Source organism: Chelmon rostratus, chromosome 8 (genome assembly GCF_017976325.1).
Source record: "Chelmon rostratus isolate fCheRos1 chromosome 8, fCheRos1.pri, whole genome shotgun sequence".
Taxonomy (NCBI): domain Eukaryota; kingdom Metazoa; phylum Chordata; class Actinopteri; order Chaetodontiformes; family Chaetodontidae; genus Chelmon; species Chelmon rostratus.
The window spans coordinates 937,340-955,131 of record NC_055665.1 but is presented as its reverse complement, the minus strand read 5'-3'; the positions used below and the strand labels follow the sequence as shown (position 1 = coordinate 955,131).

The 17,792-nt window shown below is 46.9% G+C and overlaps 1 protein-coding gene across 2 annotated transcripts in view; it reads left to right on the top strand.

Moving 5' to 3' along the window:
- The window catches only part of nek11 (NIMA-related kinase 11), a 48,603-nt gene that overhangs the window by 5,191 nt on the left and 25,620 nt on the right, over nt 1-17,792 (top strand). For both annotated transcript variants that reach the window (XM_041942818.1, XM_041942817.1), the window contains exons 3-10: nt 2,628-2,793; nt 4,776-4,894; nt 5,247-5,311; nt 8,830-8,956; nt 14,227-14,376; nt 15,290-15,368; nt 16,591-16,661; nt 17,534-17,653. In XM_041942818.1, coding sequence (XP_041798752.1) covers nt 2,628-2,793; nt 4,776-4,894; nt 5,247-5,311; nt 8,830-8,956; nt 14,227-14,376; nt 15,290-15,368; nt 16,591-16,661; nt 17,534-17,653 — 897 coding nt within the window. The remainder of the gene's footprint in view (nt 1-2,627; nt 2,794-4,775; nt 4,895-5,246; nt 5,312-8,829; nt 8,957-14,226; nt 14,377-15,289; nt 15,369-16,590; nt 16,662-17,533; nt 17,654-17,792) is intronic.

Sequence of the window (17,792 nt, the reverse complement as noted above, 5' to 3'; positions counted from 1 at the left end):
GGGGAGTCAGGGGGAGGAGTGGTGCCTCCTGCTGCTGCCTGCTGACACAAGTGCAATTTGTTTTCTTCTCGCCGTTTGTCTGCCTGAAACCTGCTGCGATCGCTGCAGCCGCCTGCACAGACTGAGGTTCACCTGAGCAACAGGTGAAAACAGGTGAAAAGCCTGAGAGCAGACAGCAGAAAGAAGCATCATTTACTCCAGTCAGAGTACTAATACACGCTGTGAACATACTCCACTACAAGTCCTGCCTTTAATATAATCAGCAGAAAGAACTTAAAGTAAAAGTCGTCATGTATCAGTAAAATGTTCCTGTCAGTGTTTTTCTATCATATCTGATGTTTGTGGATTAATATTACTGCTTCATAGAATAGAAATACTCATATGAAGTACAAGTACCTTGACTGTGTACATCAGTACTTCATTTTTCACTTTGTGTTTTGACACTTTGAGGCACCAGAAGGTCACAAATCTCTGCCAACACGAGAGAGAAACTGACTTCATCGAGTGTTCAGAGGACGTTTCAGCAGCTGCCGGCGTCTCTGGGACAAAAGGCTGCTGGGAAATCAAACTTCTAACCTGCAGCTGTAGTCATGTGATGTTGTTGTCCACAGGTGGAATTCTGTGTGGATTGAAGCACAGGCTTTTATTGTGAAGGGTTAGCACTCTGCTGTCATCTTTCCTGTGTTCTCAGTGTTGCTCACCTGTTGTGGATTTTGTACATTCGTATGTTGTGTTTCATGGTAAGGTTAGAAACCTTTACCTGGGCAGGTGCTCGTTTACTCTGCACCGGCTGTAAATGTGAAGTTAATTGATTGAATTTGAACCAGGTGTTATTTTAGTAACGCTGTGTTTTAAAGCAGCAGGTCTGCTAACTGTGGGAGAAGAGTAAAGGTTGTGTGTTGCTGCTGCAGGGCTGCAGCGTAGCTCGTCATGCTAACGTGCTAACTGTGTCTGCAGGTGTTTGTGTAAATCGTGGCTCTGATTGTCTGTTTGGGGCTCCCGTAGCTGAAGGCTGCGTCCTGACCACAGCTGCAGCTTCATCTTTGTGTGCAGGAGAGGAGCTGTGAGCCTCCTCTTCCTCCGTATGTGCTGCTGTTGGTGGAGACTAAATTTCTGAGACGTCCCAGGAAGTTGTTTCTTTGATCCACTACACAACCAGGACTTCATTTCATTCACGGCTCGCTGTGATCTGAACCGAGAGGGTTTTTCTTCTTTGTGGTGTGAAGCTCTTCGCCGAGTCGGGGCCACCGACTCTCTGTTGCTATGCAACCAAAGTGAAAGGCCGTTTGAAGTGTGACAGTCTGATTAAGGCTGAGATGCTTCTGAGTTTCACAGCGAGAAATAAAAACACAGCAGCTCCGCCTCTGAGACGGAAACCAGCAGACGTCAGGCGCCGCGTCGTTCCACCTGCGACCTCAGAGACGCTGAAGGCCGAGCTGAGGTGACCTCTGACCCCACGCAGCACTGAACGCCGAGACACGCCCCCAGAGAGACGGAGGAAAGAGACAGACAGAAGCTTTCAGCAGGAAGACACACCTGGAACAGGTGAACAGCTGTGATTGGATAATAACACCCTGAGTTCTGTTATCCAATTGATTCAAGATCTTCAACCATTTATCCAATGAGAATTGTTCGCCTGGTCTGGGTCAACTGCAGGGGACAGTCTGTCTGCAGGGGACAGTCTGTCTGCAGAGGACAGTCTGCCTGAAGGGGACAGCGTGACAGCAGGGGACAGTCCGCCTGCAGGGGACAGTCCGCCTGCAGGGGACAGTCTGTCTGCAGAGGACAGTCTGCCTGCAGAGGACAGTCTGCCTGCAGGGGACAGTCTGCCTGCAGGGGACAGTCCGCCTGCAGGGGACAGTCTGTCTGCAGGGGACCGTCAGTCTGCAGAGGACAGTCTGACTGCAGGGGACAGTCTGTTTGCAGGGGACAGTCTGACTGCAGAGGACAGTCCGTCTGCAGGGGACAGGTTGTATTTCAGCAGGAAACACCTCGGTTTGTCTCTGATCCTCAGTTTCTGTCTTCAGAGCGGTCCGTGAAGCCGGGCTGAAAGAAGCGCTGCGTTAATAAACCTGAGCCTCCGTTTCACCTGCTGACCCGCTCGCCAATTTAACGAGAGCAGGAGAGCCGGTCCGCTCGGTGAGGAGCTGATTAACTCCCTCAGGAGGAGGCAGTGGTGGAAGCAGGGGGAGGACAGACATTTGATATTCACACTGCTCCATTCTGCTTCTTTTAGCATTGTGCTAGCATTAGCAATCTGTAATTTGATGCTAATTTCAGGCGAAGAAAAGCAGTTCTCTGAAGTGAGCTCGTTCTTTAGGTTTATGAGCAGGAAGTTCTGCGAAGGACAAACTGACACCATCTGAGCCATGACTCATTTGTTAAAAACCGTCTTTTCCTTAAACGCTTCTTTGTAGATAAATGTCATATTTTTCTTTGAACAGATGAATTTAGTGAAATGCTGTTTGTCAGTGTCCCACTGACCACTGTCTCTTTAATTATTACCAAAGGACACTGACCTTCGTCTGAATTCAGGGTTCTGAACCCGTTCGGCTTTGGTAAAAACAGCAGCGCACACCAGCAACTCACGTGTTTGACCTCTGACCTCTGAACTGTTTCTCCCTCAGGAAGGTGTTGAAGCAGATTCCTCTGGGCGACCTTCGACCCGACGAGACGGTCCGAGCTACGCAGGAAGCCCACCTGCTGTCTCAGCTGCACCACCCGGCCATCCTCGCCTTCTATCACAGCTTCCTGGAGAGAGACGCCTTCTGCATCGTCACGGAGTTCTGCCAGGTAACGCCGAGACAGGGGGGGGGGGGTCAGCTGACCCGAGGACCTAAGACAAGAAGTGTCGGCTGTGGATTGTTTGAAATGTGTATGACAATGGTACATTTTAGTTTCACCACTGATGCCGAGATTATTTTACACTGCGTTTAGTTGATGCTTTTATCCAGAGCGACAGTGAAGGCTTTCATTCACCACGTGGAAACCTCATCTTCTTCAATGTGCTGAACTGCTTCAAACAACACATTTGGAAACAATAAAAGATGGAGGAAGAGGATGGTGTTGTCATGGTTCCAGCTGCAGCCTGAACAGGTGAGTTTTCCGTCTGTCATGGAGGACCTGCAGAGTTCCTGCCGTCCTGACGTGGAGCTCGATCCGTCACTGTGAAGTCCGGACAGCAAACAGTCATGGATTTGTTGAGCAGAAGTTTGGCCTTCTTCTTCTTGGCAGTAACAGATGCTGGTGGACCGGTTGGGGTCTATGGTTAGACCATGTTCTGGATGTAGGACGGCCTGAGGTCAGTACCATCGTCTTGCGGGGTGGAGAGGAGCGCCGTGGTTTGGAGAACTTGACTCTGACATCACCTTCACACCAGAGTCTCTGGTGGTGATGAAGAGGATGTAGGTAGGAGGTGAAGAGCAGCTCATCATCCATCCATCCATCTAGGGGCCTCCTACCAGTTGGGCGTGGCAGGTAAACCTCCAAAGGAAGGCGCCCTGCTGAGCCTCCTCAGCTGGCCCCCCTGGACGTGAGGACTCTGGACTCTGGATGTCTGAGCTCTTCACTCAGAGGGGAGGGAACTCGCCTCAGCTGCTTGTATCCACCATCTCAGGTGAGAGCTGGAGCGTCGATCGGCTGGTTTCGCCCTCTGGCTCGGCTTCGTACGGCGGCCGCGTCACTGCCGACGCTGCACCAACCTCGTTCCCTCGTTCAGTTCAGGAAGCGCCGCTAACATGCAGATCACAGGCAGCGAGGGAGTCACATGTCTACAAATTGCAAACAAACGGGCGAGTCCTTCAGGGCTGCTGCGTGTGTGAAACAGCCTCCTCTCAGATCTGAACCCAGAGCAGAGAGCCTCCTCTCAGTTCTCTCTTTCCAAACATCCATCGTTTTTGTTCTGAGGGTGTGAGCTAAAAGAAAAATGAAGCAATAACATGAAATAGAAGCCCCCCCCCCTCTGTGATTCCATCTTTTCATTATGTTTCTCGTTTCATCTCCGCGGGTCTGATTACAGCAGGTACTGTCTTCTCTTCTCTCCACTAACGAACCTCGGGCTCCCACTCGCGGTGTATTCTCCTCGTCCACGTCACTCAGCGGTGATCCCCCCTCGTTATTATGCCGCCCTCCCCCCCCACAGCGTCGCTCCGCTTCCCCCTTTCAACGAGGCTCTGAAGCCGCAATGTCGCCTCGAGGTTTAATTTCCGCGCTGCCTGTCGGGGAACTATCGACACGTTTTTTCCTGCTGCGTTTGTACGAGGAGGCGGCAGCGACGAGGAGACGCGCCGACAGGAAGCTGCGGCAGCTCCGACGAGTCGCTTCAGCTTTTAAACAGCTCGGTTTTAAAAGAGTTTGGCTTGAAACAGCCTGCACACACACAAACACAGATATCTTCTGATTGAACTCAGAGGCTGTCCAATCAAAGAGCCGGTGCACTCAGAGACCCTCCGAGCTATTGTTTCTTGCCAGACCATTACCCACAATCCCCTGCAGAGCTGTGGAGGACTGGGGTTTCACTGCAGCCTATTAGAGAGAAAAGATGAATGAAGAGACGGTGCCTGGTTATCAGGAAAAAAACCCGACACAATCAAACAAAAGATTAAAGCAGAAGATGATTTTAAAACAGACCAGCGTCTGTGGTTAGTTCACTGTCTGCACAAGCAGCAGGACAGACCAGCGTCTGTGGTTAGTTCACTGTCTGCACAAACAGCAGGACAGACCAGCGTCTGTGGTTAGTCCTCATGTCTCTCCCTCCCTGTCTCTCTCTCCATCAGGATCGGGATCTGGACTGTAAGCTGGAGGAGGTGAGACAGGCCGGGCAGAGCCTGCCTGAACTCCAGGTCATCGATTGGCTCGTCCAGCTGTTGCTCGGCCTTCACTACATGCACGACAGGTGGGGATACGGTCGCTATGGCAACCTGGATTCCTCCCTTTTCCTCCTCAAGAGCACCCTTTCTCTCTTTTTATTTTGCCCTAGATTCATAGTTCAGTTTTCTGCATAATTAGGATAATTAGCCTCATTAGCTCCCACATAGCATTACTGTGATTGGCTGGAGGTCAAAGGTCACCCATAGATGTAGTGAACTGGAAGCAGACTGACGGGTTCAGTAGCTGAACACATCACGTGATCAATCAGTCATAGAATAAATGATATTAAGTGAATCAATCAATAAACGCTTGGATGAATAAATGAGCGTGAATTCTTTTTCATCCCGTTTCTTTGGCTGCTGCGCTGCTCTCTGCAGGCGAATCCTCCACCGAGATCTGAAGGCCAAGAACGTCTTCCTGAAACGAAACCTTGTTAAAATTGGTGAGTTTCCTCCTCCGCCGCTGCTGCAAAGGCTCATGGGACTTTCTTCATGTCTCACTTCAACATTTATGTGCGTTTGTGCGTATGTGTGTGTCGGACGTGGGTTTGCTACACATTCACTCGTGCTGCCTTCAAAGACTCCCTCTCACAAACAACAAAAACTCTGGAAACATAAATAGAAACACGCCTCCAGTTAATTACGAGCTCGTACTGAAGCGGCAGACGGTGTTCCCTCTCAGATGGTAGATCTGGAGTGTGAACTCAGCACATTGGTGCTGTTGTTTGCTGCTTTGTACTTTAAAAGTCTCTGCTGGCAGTTTGTAGTTTGCTGATCAGCAGCTGCACACACACACACGCACACACACACACACACAGAGCAGAGAGACACTGTGTCAGTGTGAGACACATGCAAGTGTTGCAGCATGAAATGTGTCTTAGCAGAAAAGTTATTTCTATTCTGTGAGATTTACAGTGTAGGACAACGTTTTACTGCCACTGTGAGAAACAGCTATTGTTTTCATGTTTCATGTCACAGTGATTTCTACATACGAGTGACGTCTGGTTGAAGCTTTAAACAACTGCACGTGTGCATCTTTACTCAATCTGTTTTACCTTTGTGCAGAAGCGCTGCATTAAAGGATAACTTTGGTTTTTTACAACCTGGACCTTATTTGTAGCATTAAATACGACCATTTACTCCCCCAGACAACTTTGGTGGCATTTGGAGTCGTTTTGAAGAAATTAGCCCCAGAGGAGCGGCGCGTATATCCGTATAATGCGAGTACTCGGGGCATCCATGCGCAGCCTCTATATAACGCATAATCTGCAGAAACTCGTTCATATTCCAATATTTAGTTCTGATATGCTGGTGCTATTCCCCTCTGAGCCCGTGGTGGCATGTTATCAACATCCGGCGTCTCTAGACAACTACCTCTGACGTGGATGATGTCATTACCGAACGCCGCGCGCTGCGAGCAGCCAGCCACAACACGGCTGACTAACGCGGCGGTCGGCTAGTTTAGCTGTAGTTCGCGACTGTTATTTTTCACAAAATGGATGAATATTTTTCCGACTCTGAGGTGGTGGACGATGACTTTGTTTACGATGGACGTCCTCACCGTTTTGAGCCAGAGTACACGGACGAGGAGCTCGTTGAAAGGAGGACGAGGAGGCAGAGAGAGGAACAGCTGGCCAAACAACAACAAACGGCTGCGCGTCCACGAGTCCACCGCGGGCTCAGAGGGGAATAGCACCAGCATATCAGAACTAAATATTGGAATATGAACGAGTTTCTGCAGATTATGTGTTATATAGAGGCTGCGCATGGATGCCCCGAGTACTCGCATTATACGGATATACGCGCCGCTCCTCTGGGGCTAATTTCTTCAAAACGACTCCAAATGCCACCAAAGTTGTCTGGGGGAGTAAATGGTCGTATTTAATGCTACAAATAAGGTCCAGGTTGTAAAAAACCAGTTATCCTTTAAATACAGATGTTATTGTTCAACTTGTTGCAGTAAAATCATTTATCAGTTGTCCAAAAAGCCCAGATATAAAATATTTTTGCTTGCAGGAAATATTAATTGTGGTGTATTTGATCGAGCACTCGGTGCTCTACTATGTTGGGCTGTCAGGCTATGGGAGTGTTCTATGATTGATTGCTGGGGTCAATGTTGTGATGGTGTTGCCCGCAGTCTCGCCTCCGTGTGTGTTATTCCTTATAGCGTAAGTACCCACAGTTAAGTGACAGTAATAAGGGCTAAAGTTACAACATTAATGTCCCTCACGGGTGTCAATCAGCGTGATGTGATGTTCATTAAGTTAGCTGATTATGACTTGGTATCAGGTGGAAATTATCTTCTTTCTAGCTTTCATCACAGCATTTCTTCTTCTTATCACAGTGAAACAGTGGAAGTGGTTTTCTTCACCTGACACAAAGAACTGAAACAAGAGTGAAACAAGCTTCCTCTCATCTCTGCTGATTCAGTTTAACCGGGCCAGTCCTCACCAGAAACACGACTGTGTGGGTCAACACTGCGAGGCAGTTATTATGACCCGTCTTTAACACCAGGCCAGTAAAAATGAGCCTCAAACACGTCCAGACAGACTCACAGTAACCTGAAAACACTGAATCTTTGCTGGCAGTGGACTCTGTCTGAAGCTTGTTAGCTGGAAAACACAAAGAGACCACAGCATGAAGCCTTACACAATACAAACTGATAACTAAACGATAAAATATAATAAACATTTTCATCCTTTCTCTAATGGTATATCTAGGTGTCCTCAAAAGGCAATATATTTATCTACATACATATTTGTATTTATATTCATGGTATCTAAATTTGGACCATTTATATTCATATTAAATGTGTCTGTACCTTTATTTTGGCCATGTATCTTTAAATTTTTTGCCAGTTAGTATATCCATCACTTCAAACTGTGCGTAACGTCTCTATCATCTCTGAGATCATTGATTTGAGGGGCGGAGCTGTCAATAAGTCACTGAAGCGGCAGATCTGTGTTCAGAATATCATTGGCTGCTCAAAGCGTCACTCATCCGTAAAATCGGTTGTGATTGGCTCGATCTGCACACAGAAGACGAGAAGGAGGCTCGTTCGTTCAACTCAAATTGTTATTGGCTGTGCTGGTTGCTAGGCGTCATATGGCGGCTCGTTATTGGTCAAGTGAAGTTTGAGAGAACATGGCGCCAGTCTGGACCAGTTTCTGAAGCTGTAGGGGAAGAAGAAGGTGGAGAGGAGGAGCACATGGCCTGTTGAAGGAGAAATCATCTTTCTGTGGATTGTTATCATGTTCTGGACTAAATATCTCTACTGCAGTGGATCTTCTGGACCTTTGTGGACGTTTCCAGACCGTTTTTGTAGTGTTATTGATCTGTGGATCACTGATCGGTGAGTTGCCTCCGCGTTGTGTTAATTTTAAAATCAGTTGTTTAACTAACGGTGGATAATATGAGAGTAAAGGTGAACTTTGTGTTAATGGAAGAGGAGAGGTATAAAGGACAGGAAGCTGTCCCCGCCGGCGGCTCACTGCTGTTTGAAACCTTCCTCGTTAGAACGACGAGTCTCTTTGTCGAAACAAACATCTTTCAACACTGAGCAGACTGTTACAGCAGGAAGTGACAGGGATTGATGTTTCAGTTTCTGTACCTGCTGTGGGTTTATCGCTGCAGGTGAGATTCACACCTGTGGACAGTTTTCAGGTGGTTGGCAGAACCAATCAAATCCATCCAGTTTGTTCTCCTCTGAGAAGCAGCAGGTCAAACAGACCAATCAACAGAGCTTATTGGCCTCTTTCTGTAACTGTGGAAGATCTGAGTCCTTCCACAATATAAAGTACATCAGTATTGTACCTGTGTGCAGTACTTTGTACTGCTTGTGTTTCTGCACATGAACTGTGACACACAGCACCTTTGCTTTGGTTCAGCGAGCGTCTGAAACCTGCTGATCTCTAGGACTCTCTGACCTTTTCTGAGCACGCTGTTCATCGTCTGTTTCCAGGTGATTTTGGCGTTTCCTGCCTGCTGATGGGATCATGTGACCTGGCCACCACCTTCACTGGGACTCCGTGCTACATGAGCCCAGAGGTGCTGAACCACCAGGGCTACGACTCCAAGTCTGACGTTTGGTAAACCGTCTTTAAAGTCCAACCTGCTTTTATTTGACATTTATTCTATAAATCTCATGTGCTTGTGAGTCTCAGGTGGTTTTTCTCACCTCAGGACTTCCTGTGGGCCTGTGACAAATAAGCTTTTGTGGAAGCGATACAGCTTCTTTTTCCTCTGATGTGATTGGTTTAGAGCTGGAGGCTGAGCAGGTGCATTGTGTGGAGTATGGATGTACTGCTGCAGGTGAAGAGCAGGGAGTCCTTTAGGGAAGGAGACCAGCTGCCTGTCTGTCCTCTGCGAGCCGTCGATCGGATCCAGTGGTTTGATTTTACAGACTCGTGACTGAAACGTGAATCCGTCTGCAGACGAAGGTCATTTCTTCCAGAGATTGATGCCACAGCTGCAGGTCTTTGTTCCACCTTAGAGATGAATTTGGGGCAAAGCTGACAGAGTGAAACATCCAGAAATGACTCTCTGAGTATCCTGTTAGGACGAGATAAGTCTGATCCCTTCTGACGGCAGAGAAACGGAGATCTGACTGTTCTGACAGGCGGGACGACACGATGAGACGATAGGACGATAAGAAGGAGGTGAAGGTGAGAGGCGCTCGCTGACAGCGAAGGATGAGACAAACCTAACTGTCGACGCTCAGAGTTTCTCTCCATCAGCTGATCTGCTCCTGCAGAGCTGCTGTTTGAGCTCACTGACAGGAAATCAGACGCTTCAAAGCACCAAAGCAGGTTTAAAACACACTCGAACCAGATGTTGACAATCTGTAAACACATCTGTCTCTTCAAGAGGGACACTAAACTTCACTCCTCCGTCCGTCAGTGAGAGATCGACTAAAGGACGCCGTCGTTTTCTCTGAGCCACCAAAGGTTCAAAATCTAACATTTCTGCTTCAGAATGTCTAAAAACCACTGAGGTTTCATATGTTGTTGCGTTGGGTACTTACATACTGTCATTTCATTCAAGGTAGCGTCGTGTTTTATTTGGTCACCTGTCCGTGGCGGCAAGTGGCGAGTAAAACACTTTCCCTCCAAAGAGTCCAGTCAAACAAAGCCGAGAGGTCAGAGGTCACTTTAATCAAGTTTCTTAACGAGATAAGAATCCACCTTCGTTAACCCAGCTCGTTAACACACACAGAGTGCTGACAGCAGGCGGAGGTCAGTTGTTGTAATTAATGAGGAATAGATCAGAGAGGAGGATGATGAGGAGGCAATTAGCAGCACAAAGTGATGAAGGCTTCCTCGCTTCCATGCACTTTTCACACGTTTAGTCATATCTGACATGCTCTTCCTTCACTGTGTGATTCCCTATGTCATGCAGGTAGCCAATAGGAGAGCAAGGGGGTGTGGCCTGAGTGTTTCAAAATAAGACACTTCCTCTTGCAGGTTTAATAATTATAACATCTTTTAAAAGGTGTTGAAAGAAGTTCTGCTGGTGTGTTCATCAGTCAGTTAAACTTTTTATCCTTTACTTTAATGTAAAGCTAAATGTTTGAAGAGTGAGCGGGCCGAGAGAGCAGCAGAAACACAGCGAATACAAACGGACAAATCCGACGAGCGAGTGAACACAACGTCCGGTCGAAGTGCAACACGAGGTCGAGCTCAGCGAGAGCGGCGGCTTCGCTTTGCTGCTTCATGCTCTTCTAACTTCTGTAGAACATTTGGAGACATTCAGTTTGGTTTTGTGGCGTGCACAGGGGGGCGACTGCCCCCCCTCGTGGCCCAGTTTTTGAAAAATGCGCGCTAAAGTGCCCTCCTGGACTCCAAAACACGTGCTAAACTTTTTTTCCTTTTCGTCCCTGCCCTTCAAAAAGTCTGTGCACGCCACTGGATAAGAGGGATCCAGCCTAAAGAGAGATTTACATATGAAAGCCAACCAATGAGCTGTCCGCTCAGCAGCAGCAGACAGAGGTGGTGCACGTTTCCACAGCCAGTAAGAACCCTTAAACCTGCTTTCATTCATTTTTTTCCTGTTTTGTCTTTACGTGAGTGAGTCGGCTCATTACTGTCGTCTGTTCTTCCAGAATTAAAACTAAAACTAAAACTAGGAGCTAAAAGAGGCTCAAAAGCGCAGCAGAGCAGCAGAGAAGCTGATGTTTCCCTGCAGGATTCATTTATAGATGACATGCCGACTGCTGATCACGTGACTTCAGCGCTCCATGATGTCATCAGCTGTTTTCAGTGTTGTGGGAGAATTCAACCAGTGTCCAGACTGTCTGTGTCCCCTCAAGAGACCAGCATCCCCCAGATCATTCACACATGACACCCAGGAGGCCGTCAATACTTTGGACCCTCAGACCACAGCTCTCTGTTCCTGTGTCAAGCCTGCACTCAAGCTGACTGATCCTGAGAGGAAGCGAGTCAGACTTTGGTCTCCAGGTCCTGAGAACGTCATGCAGGACTGTTTGCAGGGTCTGAGACCTGACAGACCCCCCGAGGACTCTAAGAGCTACATCAGAGTCCTCCCCCACACGCCGTCCGGCCTCGGCCTGAGCCCCACGCAGTCTGTCACGGTTAGAAATGTGACCTCGGACACTGTGACGGCGGACAGGCGGGGGACAGGCGGGGGCGTATCCTCAGCCACGCTCCGCACACTGTTCGCCTACAACCGCGTCTCCCGCCATCAAGGACTCCACCCACCCCCACACAGGAGGTGCAGAGGTGAGAGACGCAGGACCTCCAGGCTGAGGGACAGTTTCTACCCTCAGGATCTAACCCACTGCCCCCCACCCCCCAAGAATCTCATTGCGCAGGGAACCTGTTCTTTGGCGTGATGTCTGGTGAGCAGTGCCCCCTCCAGCTGAACTCTGCGGCTCATCTTCAGTTTGTACCCCCCCCCACCCGTTAGTACGACGTGATCTGTAGATACAGATAATTAGTGTAGATCAGTGATTACTAATAAACTGACAGACGCACCTGTGAAAGCATTAATAAAACAGAAAGGTGTAGTTAATTAGTAATTATTGAACGATGATGATTCATGTAGATCGTTAGTAAAAAGCAGGAAGCGATGCTGCAGGTTACCGCGGTGATGGATGCTGTTCCTCTGGTTGTTAGCGAGCTAATAAACAGACGGAGGTAATTAGAGAGCAGGCGGCAGAAAGCGAAGCGGCTCATTAATAACTAAACAAACAGAATGAAGACAGAGAGAAGAGGAGGCTCGGAGCCTTCGTCATGTTTTCCTTCACTGGTTCAGAAACATCTTCACCTCTGACTTCCTGCTGTAATCTCTGGAGAGTAACTAGTTACATGTTGAAACTGCTGCTGCTTCTCTGAGGTTTACATTTATGTTTTAGGACTTTTCAGCTTTATTGCCAAGTTACATTACTCTGATTAACTCATTTAAATAGTTACTGATTACCTGCTGAGCGGGGTAACTACTACTACTAACTAGTACTACTACTACTAACCTGAACTGCTATAAAGGTAACTTTCCCCAAGTGTCTGATTGGTCAGTGATCAGAACGGGGCTCGTTCTGTGATTTGATTTGAGTCTGGATCTTTGAAGCTGCTTTAAAGTCCATGGAGCTGTTGTCATAGCAACAAGTCCTAAACCCAAACCTGCTGATGTGACAGTTCATTGGTCGGGACCAACAGGAAGTAATAAACAGATACAGACGTCTTTATTAAGATTTGTAATGAAAACATGTTGTTAGATGATGATTTTAGATGAGATCATGGAGATTATTCATCATTATGATCTGTTGATGTAAGACTCATAATATTCTTTCATATAAGAAAGGTGAGGTAAGAATGGGCGCATGTGCACGCAGCGAGCGGCAGCGAGTGTTTATTGAGTCTGTTTCTTTTTGCCTGGTGGCGTGGGTCGGTCAGGCCTCAGTAGCAGAGAAGAACTCTCTGAATCAAGTAGTCAGGTGGTCCAGTCTCCTGATAGGTGAACCCCCGTCTTCTCCTGCCTCCCTGTGCACTAGACAGGTACAGAGGATGGCCACACCTACTCTTAATAATGACTCCCATCCTTTCTTCTGGACGAAGGTTTGTAGTCCCCGGTGCAGGACACAGCGTTATAAAAACAGCTTTGTTCCTGTCGCCGTCACTGAGCTCAGTAAGATACAGAACCATAGCACTTTATTTATTTATTAACTGATCTCGTTATTTATCTTATTTATCCTATTTATGTGCCCTCTTTTATCTTTTATTGTGATTTTTACTACTTTTATGTTCTTATATTTATCTTCTTGAGGTTTTTTGTCTTTTATTATGTTTTGTTGTGTGTTGTTTTATCTATTTGATCTTATTTTATTCTTGTACTTATCCATGAAGCCATACTGAGCACCTTCTGTCCTGTCACTTTGGTTTGATGTTTGAGGTTTGCTGTGAATCTCTCTCTGCAAAACAAATCTACCCTCGGGTATTAATGAAGTAACCTTGAACCTTGAACCTAACTCGTGTTGTATATACACATGTATAAATACAGTCCGATTACTACTTGTGTCTCTTTCACACCAGTACACGGTGTCATGTCTCGTCAGATCTGTTCAGTGTTTTTGTTCACGAGCGTCATGTCTCGTCTTACACTTCCTGTTTTATTGTGAAACCTAACTCTCCTCTCGTTTCAGGCCCCTTGACTTCCTGGTGTGTTTCCCGCCTGTCTGATTGTCTGCCCCGCCCTAATTGTCTCCACCTGTTCATTGTTACCTCGTGTATATATAGTCCGCGTCTCCCTTTGTCCTGTGCCAGATTGTCTCGTGCCATGTCTTTGTACCACGCCGTGATTTATCCAGCATTCATAGATCCTCGTCTCCTTGTCGTTCCTAGTCTGTTTTGTAAGTAAGTCCTAGTTTAGTTTAGTATTTTTCTGGCGTTAATCTTTATTTTCATTTGATACTTTAATCTTGCCGGTTGGGCTCTTTTTGTGTTACATTTCCAAATTATTCCTGAGCGTCTTTTGTTGAACTTTTCTGCCATACCTTGTATGAGCTGTGATTATCCTGAGCGCCTTTTGTTTAATAAATTCTTCATTGATTTTGAAACCTTGCTGTGGTGTCTGAGTCCAGAAACCTCGTGCCTCCGGGCTTGTGTCACGGTGTCATGTGACCAGGATGAGCCAGGGACCGGACCGGACCGACACCCCTGCAGTGGACTCTGAGCCACAGCCGCCTTCAGTAAAACGTATCTGTGACAGGCTGCTGGTCATGATGCTAAAACACGAGAGACCGGACGCTTCCTCTCTCAGAGGATCGCTGCTGCTGCAGATGTGTGATTGGTGCCCTGACGTAAAGCCGTGTGAGTCACTGGAGGCTTCTGCTGTTGTGCTGCAGGGCTCTGGGCTGCCTCCTCTATGAGATGTGCTCCCTGACTCACGCCTTCCAGGGTCCAAACTTCCTGTCTGTGGTGATGAAGATCGTGGAGGGAGAGACCCCGACGCTGCCCGCCGGATACTCTCAGGATCTGAACTCTGTCTTGCTGAGGTGAGGAGGAGACAACGCCGACTTCACCGTGAAGTCACGGAGGGTTTATCTTCTTTTCAGCAGGCAGCTCACGATTAACTCATTTCATATTCGATGAAGAGGAAAGAAAATATAAGCAGATACTGAGTTCAACACAAAGAAAAGGCTGAAATGAACTTCTGTTTAGAGGAAGCTGTTCCTGTCAGTGTTTCTCATCATCTCTGATGTTTGTGGATTCATATTCCTGCTGCATTAATGCTGCATTCATGCTGCAGATGTTTCAGGTTGAATTACTTTATATCCTGTTGGCTGGTTTAATTTACAATCACACATCATAATTTGTTAGTTGGTGTGTACTCTCTGTTAGTGTAGGGGAGTAAAAAGTACAATCTTTCCCTCTGAGATGTGGTGGAATAGAAATATAAAGATAAGATAAGATCAGATAAGATAAGATAAGATCTACTTTATTAATCCCCCGCTGGGGAAATTTGCTGTTTCAGGCGGCATCAGTAGAAATAGCAAATAGTAAAGGCAATGAAAAATACAAAATACAAAATAAGAAGTTGACTGTTAATATGTACATTTTATACATAAGACTGTAAAAAAAAATACTGCAAATGGAAAGTATTGAGTATAAGTATTGAGAAATATTGAACAAGGACTGAGGGAAGAGTTGCTCATGGTTGTTATGGATAAGTATTGCACAGTAAAATATATATGCATTGGTGTAAAGTATCATAAGATGGAAATACTCATGTAAAGTACAAGTACCTAGCAATTGTTCTCAAATACAGTATTTGAGTAATTATACTTAGTTACTTCCACCTCTGGAGAAGGTTCTTCAGACCTCATTCCTTCCCGTCTCTATGAATGTTCTTGACTGTGATCGCCTCGGTGACGTGAGACTGATCATCTGAACATCTCTCTGAACCAGGATGCTGCAGAAACCACCAGCATCCAGACCGTCAGCTGTCCAGCTTCTGAAGACCAGGTTCCTGGAGGAGCACATGAAGGTTGGACCCTCGAAGCCGACACTCGGCTCTTTGATTTGAATGTTTCTGACAGAATCATCTCTCTCAGCTCCCGATCAGCTCCTGCTGCTCTTTGTTTCTAATGATCAGCCAGGGTCTGTTTGAACCATGATCACAGCTGGTCCCGAACCTCAACCCAGCGATTATTGTAACCATGACAACAAAGGTCGCTATGAACAGCTGCTCAAGTACTGCAGTTAAGCACAATGTTGAGCTACTTTATTGAGTATTTTCTGCGGCTTTCTACTTCTATCCCCCACATCTCAGGGGGAAATGCTGTATTTTTTACTCCACTACATTAATTTGACTTTAGTTACTTTGCAGATTCAGATTACTAACAAAAACTCTGTTGATGTATTTTTACAGATTAAGTTAAACAGATTTTGGTACTTTAACTCAATTTTGATGCTCATACTTAGATTTTGAATGTAGGACATTTACTTGTCGCAGTGTTTTTGTACTTTGTTGTAATGGTACTTTCACTTCAAGACAGTATCAGAGTACTTCCTGGATAAGTCTGAAGTGAGGCCATGAACATTTGGCCAGATGTTCACTGCACAACATGTTCCATGAAGCAGTGTGTGAGGCAGGAGCAGGGTGTGTACATGTATTCATGGCTGCTTACACACACACACTCTTTGGGGGGGAGGGGGGGGCACGTGCATGTGCGTGCGTGTGCAGGATATTATTGTCATACACTTTGTGATAAATCACAGCTGCAGGCTGGATGCTCCTCCTGTGTGGATAAGCTGGGCACCTGAAGAGAGATAACACGGTTATGGACTGGGTTGCCATGGTTTCCACTGAAATATCATTATGCTGATGGGATTCATTACTGCACCACGGCACCATGGGACATCGTCGCAGAGAGGGCTCTCTGCAGCGACGGCTGGCCGCTGTGTCTGTCTAATGGCTCCGAAGCCTCAAACTGATTCATGTTGTATTTCTGTTCGTTCAGAGAGGATTTCATACGTTTCTGTTTCTGTGTTTCTGGTCGACATCTGCAGGACAGCAGAGCAGAACTTCCTCCCAGCTGACCTCCGAGTACCACACTGAGAGTACTCCACTGATTACAGCTTTAGTTACTTCACTCATTCACATTTTTACTCACAAACACACGAAGAGTTAATAAAACGTGATGTTTCGCTCTAAAAGAAACAGCAGCTGAAACGATCCATCGATCCATCGATGTGTGTTTTCACAGAAAATGAAGACGAGGCTCGTCTTCGTGCCGTCAGACGGAAAGAAAGACGCTGAACTCATCGCCAGGAACATGTGAGGCTCCTCCTCCTCCTCTTCCTCCTTGTCTTCTTGTCTGTTTATTCATTTCTTCCTCTTGTCTTCCGCCTTCCCTTCCCTTTCCAGTTACTCTTTCTCCTCCTCTTCATCTGTCTCTCCTCCTACTGTTCTCCTCTTTTCTTCCTCCTCCTCTTTCTCATCCTGTATTCCACTTTCCATTTATTCATCCTCACCTCCTCACCTTCCTCTATTCTCTTTTTCTTCAGCCTCCTTTTCCTGTTGTTGTTGCTCTTCCTCCACATTTATTTCTCATGCGTTCATCTTAGTCTTCCTCCTCTTCATCATCCTTTTCCCTCTTCTCTTCTCTCCTTTTCTTGGTGTAACTCCTCCCTCTCTTATTCTTCCTTGTTCTCTCCTTCCTCCTGTCTTTACTTTCTGTTTTTCCTCTTCTTCCTCTTATCGTTGCCTTCTGTTTTGCTCACCCCTCTTCCTCCTTCTTTCTCTCAGTTTCCTTTTCCTCTGCCTCCCCCTCCCCCCTTTTTTCCTTGTGCTATTTCTTGCCCTCTTCTTCTTCTTCTTCTTCTTCTTCTTCTTCTTCACTGCCCTGTATTCCTCCTCTTTGCTATGCCTCTTCTTCCCTCTCACACACACACACACACACACTCTTCAGTGAGTAGCTGCTATAATTAGAGCAGCGAGCTGTCTTCAAGTGTTAACCAGTGGGGCCCAACCTGGGGGTCTCGCCCCTCCAAAGGGTCACGAGTTGAATCAGAGGGGTTGTCAGATGATTAATTAATCCCTTTCATCTTTGGAAAACATTAGATCATTTTCAGCATTCCACCGCTGAGAATGCAGTGACGTGATTGGACAGCTCCAGATGATTGACAGGTGTGTGTGACGGTCTGCAGGCAGAAGAAGGTTCACCTGCAGACACTGATGGAGAAGTCAGAGGTGGAGAAGATGACCCCCAGAGAGAGAATGAGGCTCCGCAAACTGCAGGCTGCTGACGACAAGGCCGGGAGACTCAGGTAACACACACACACACACACACACGCATGCAGATACACACACACACAGAGATACACGCACAGAGATACACAGAGATACATACACACACAGAGATATACACACGCACAAACACACACACACACACACGCACACAGATAC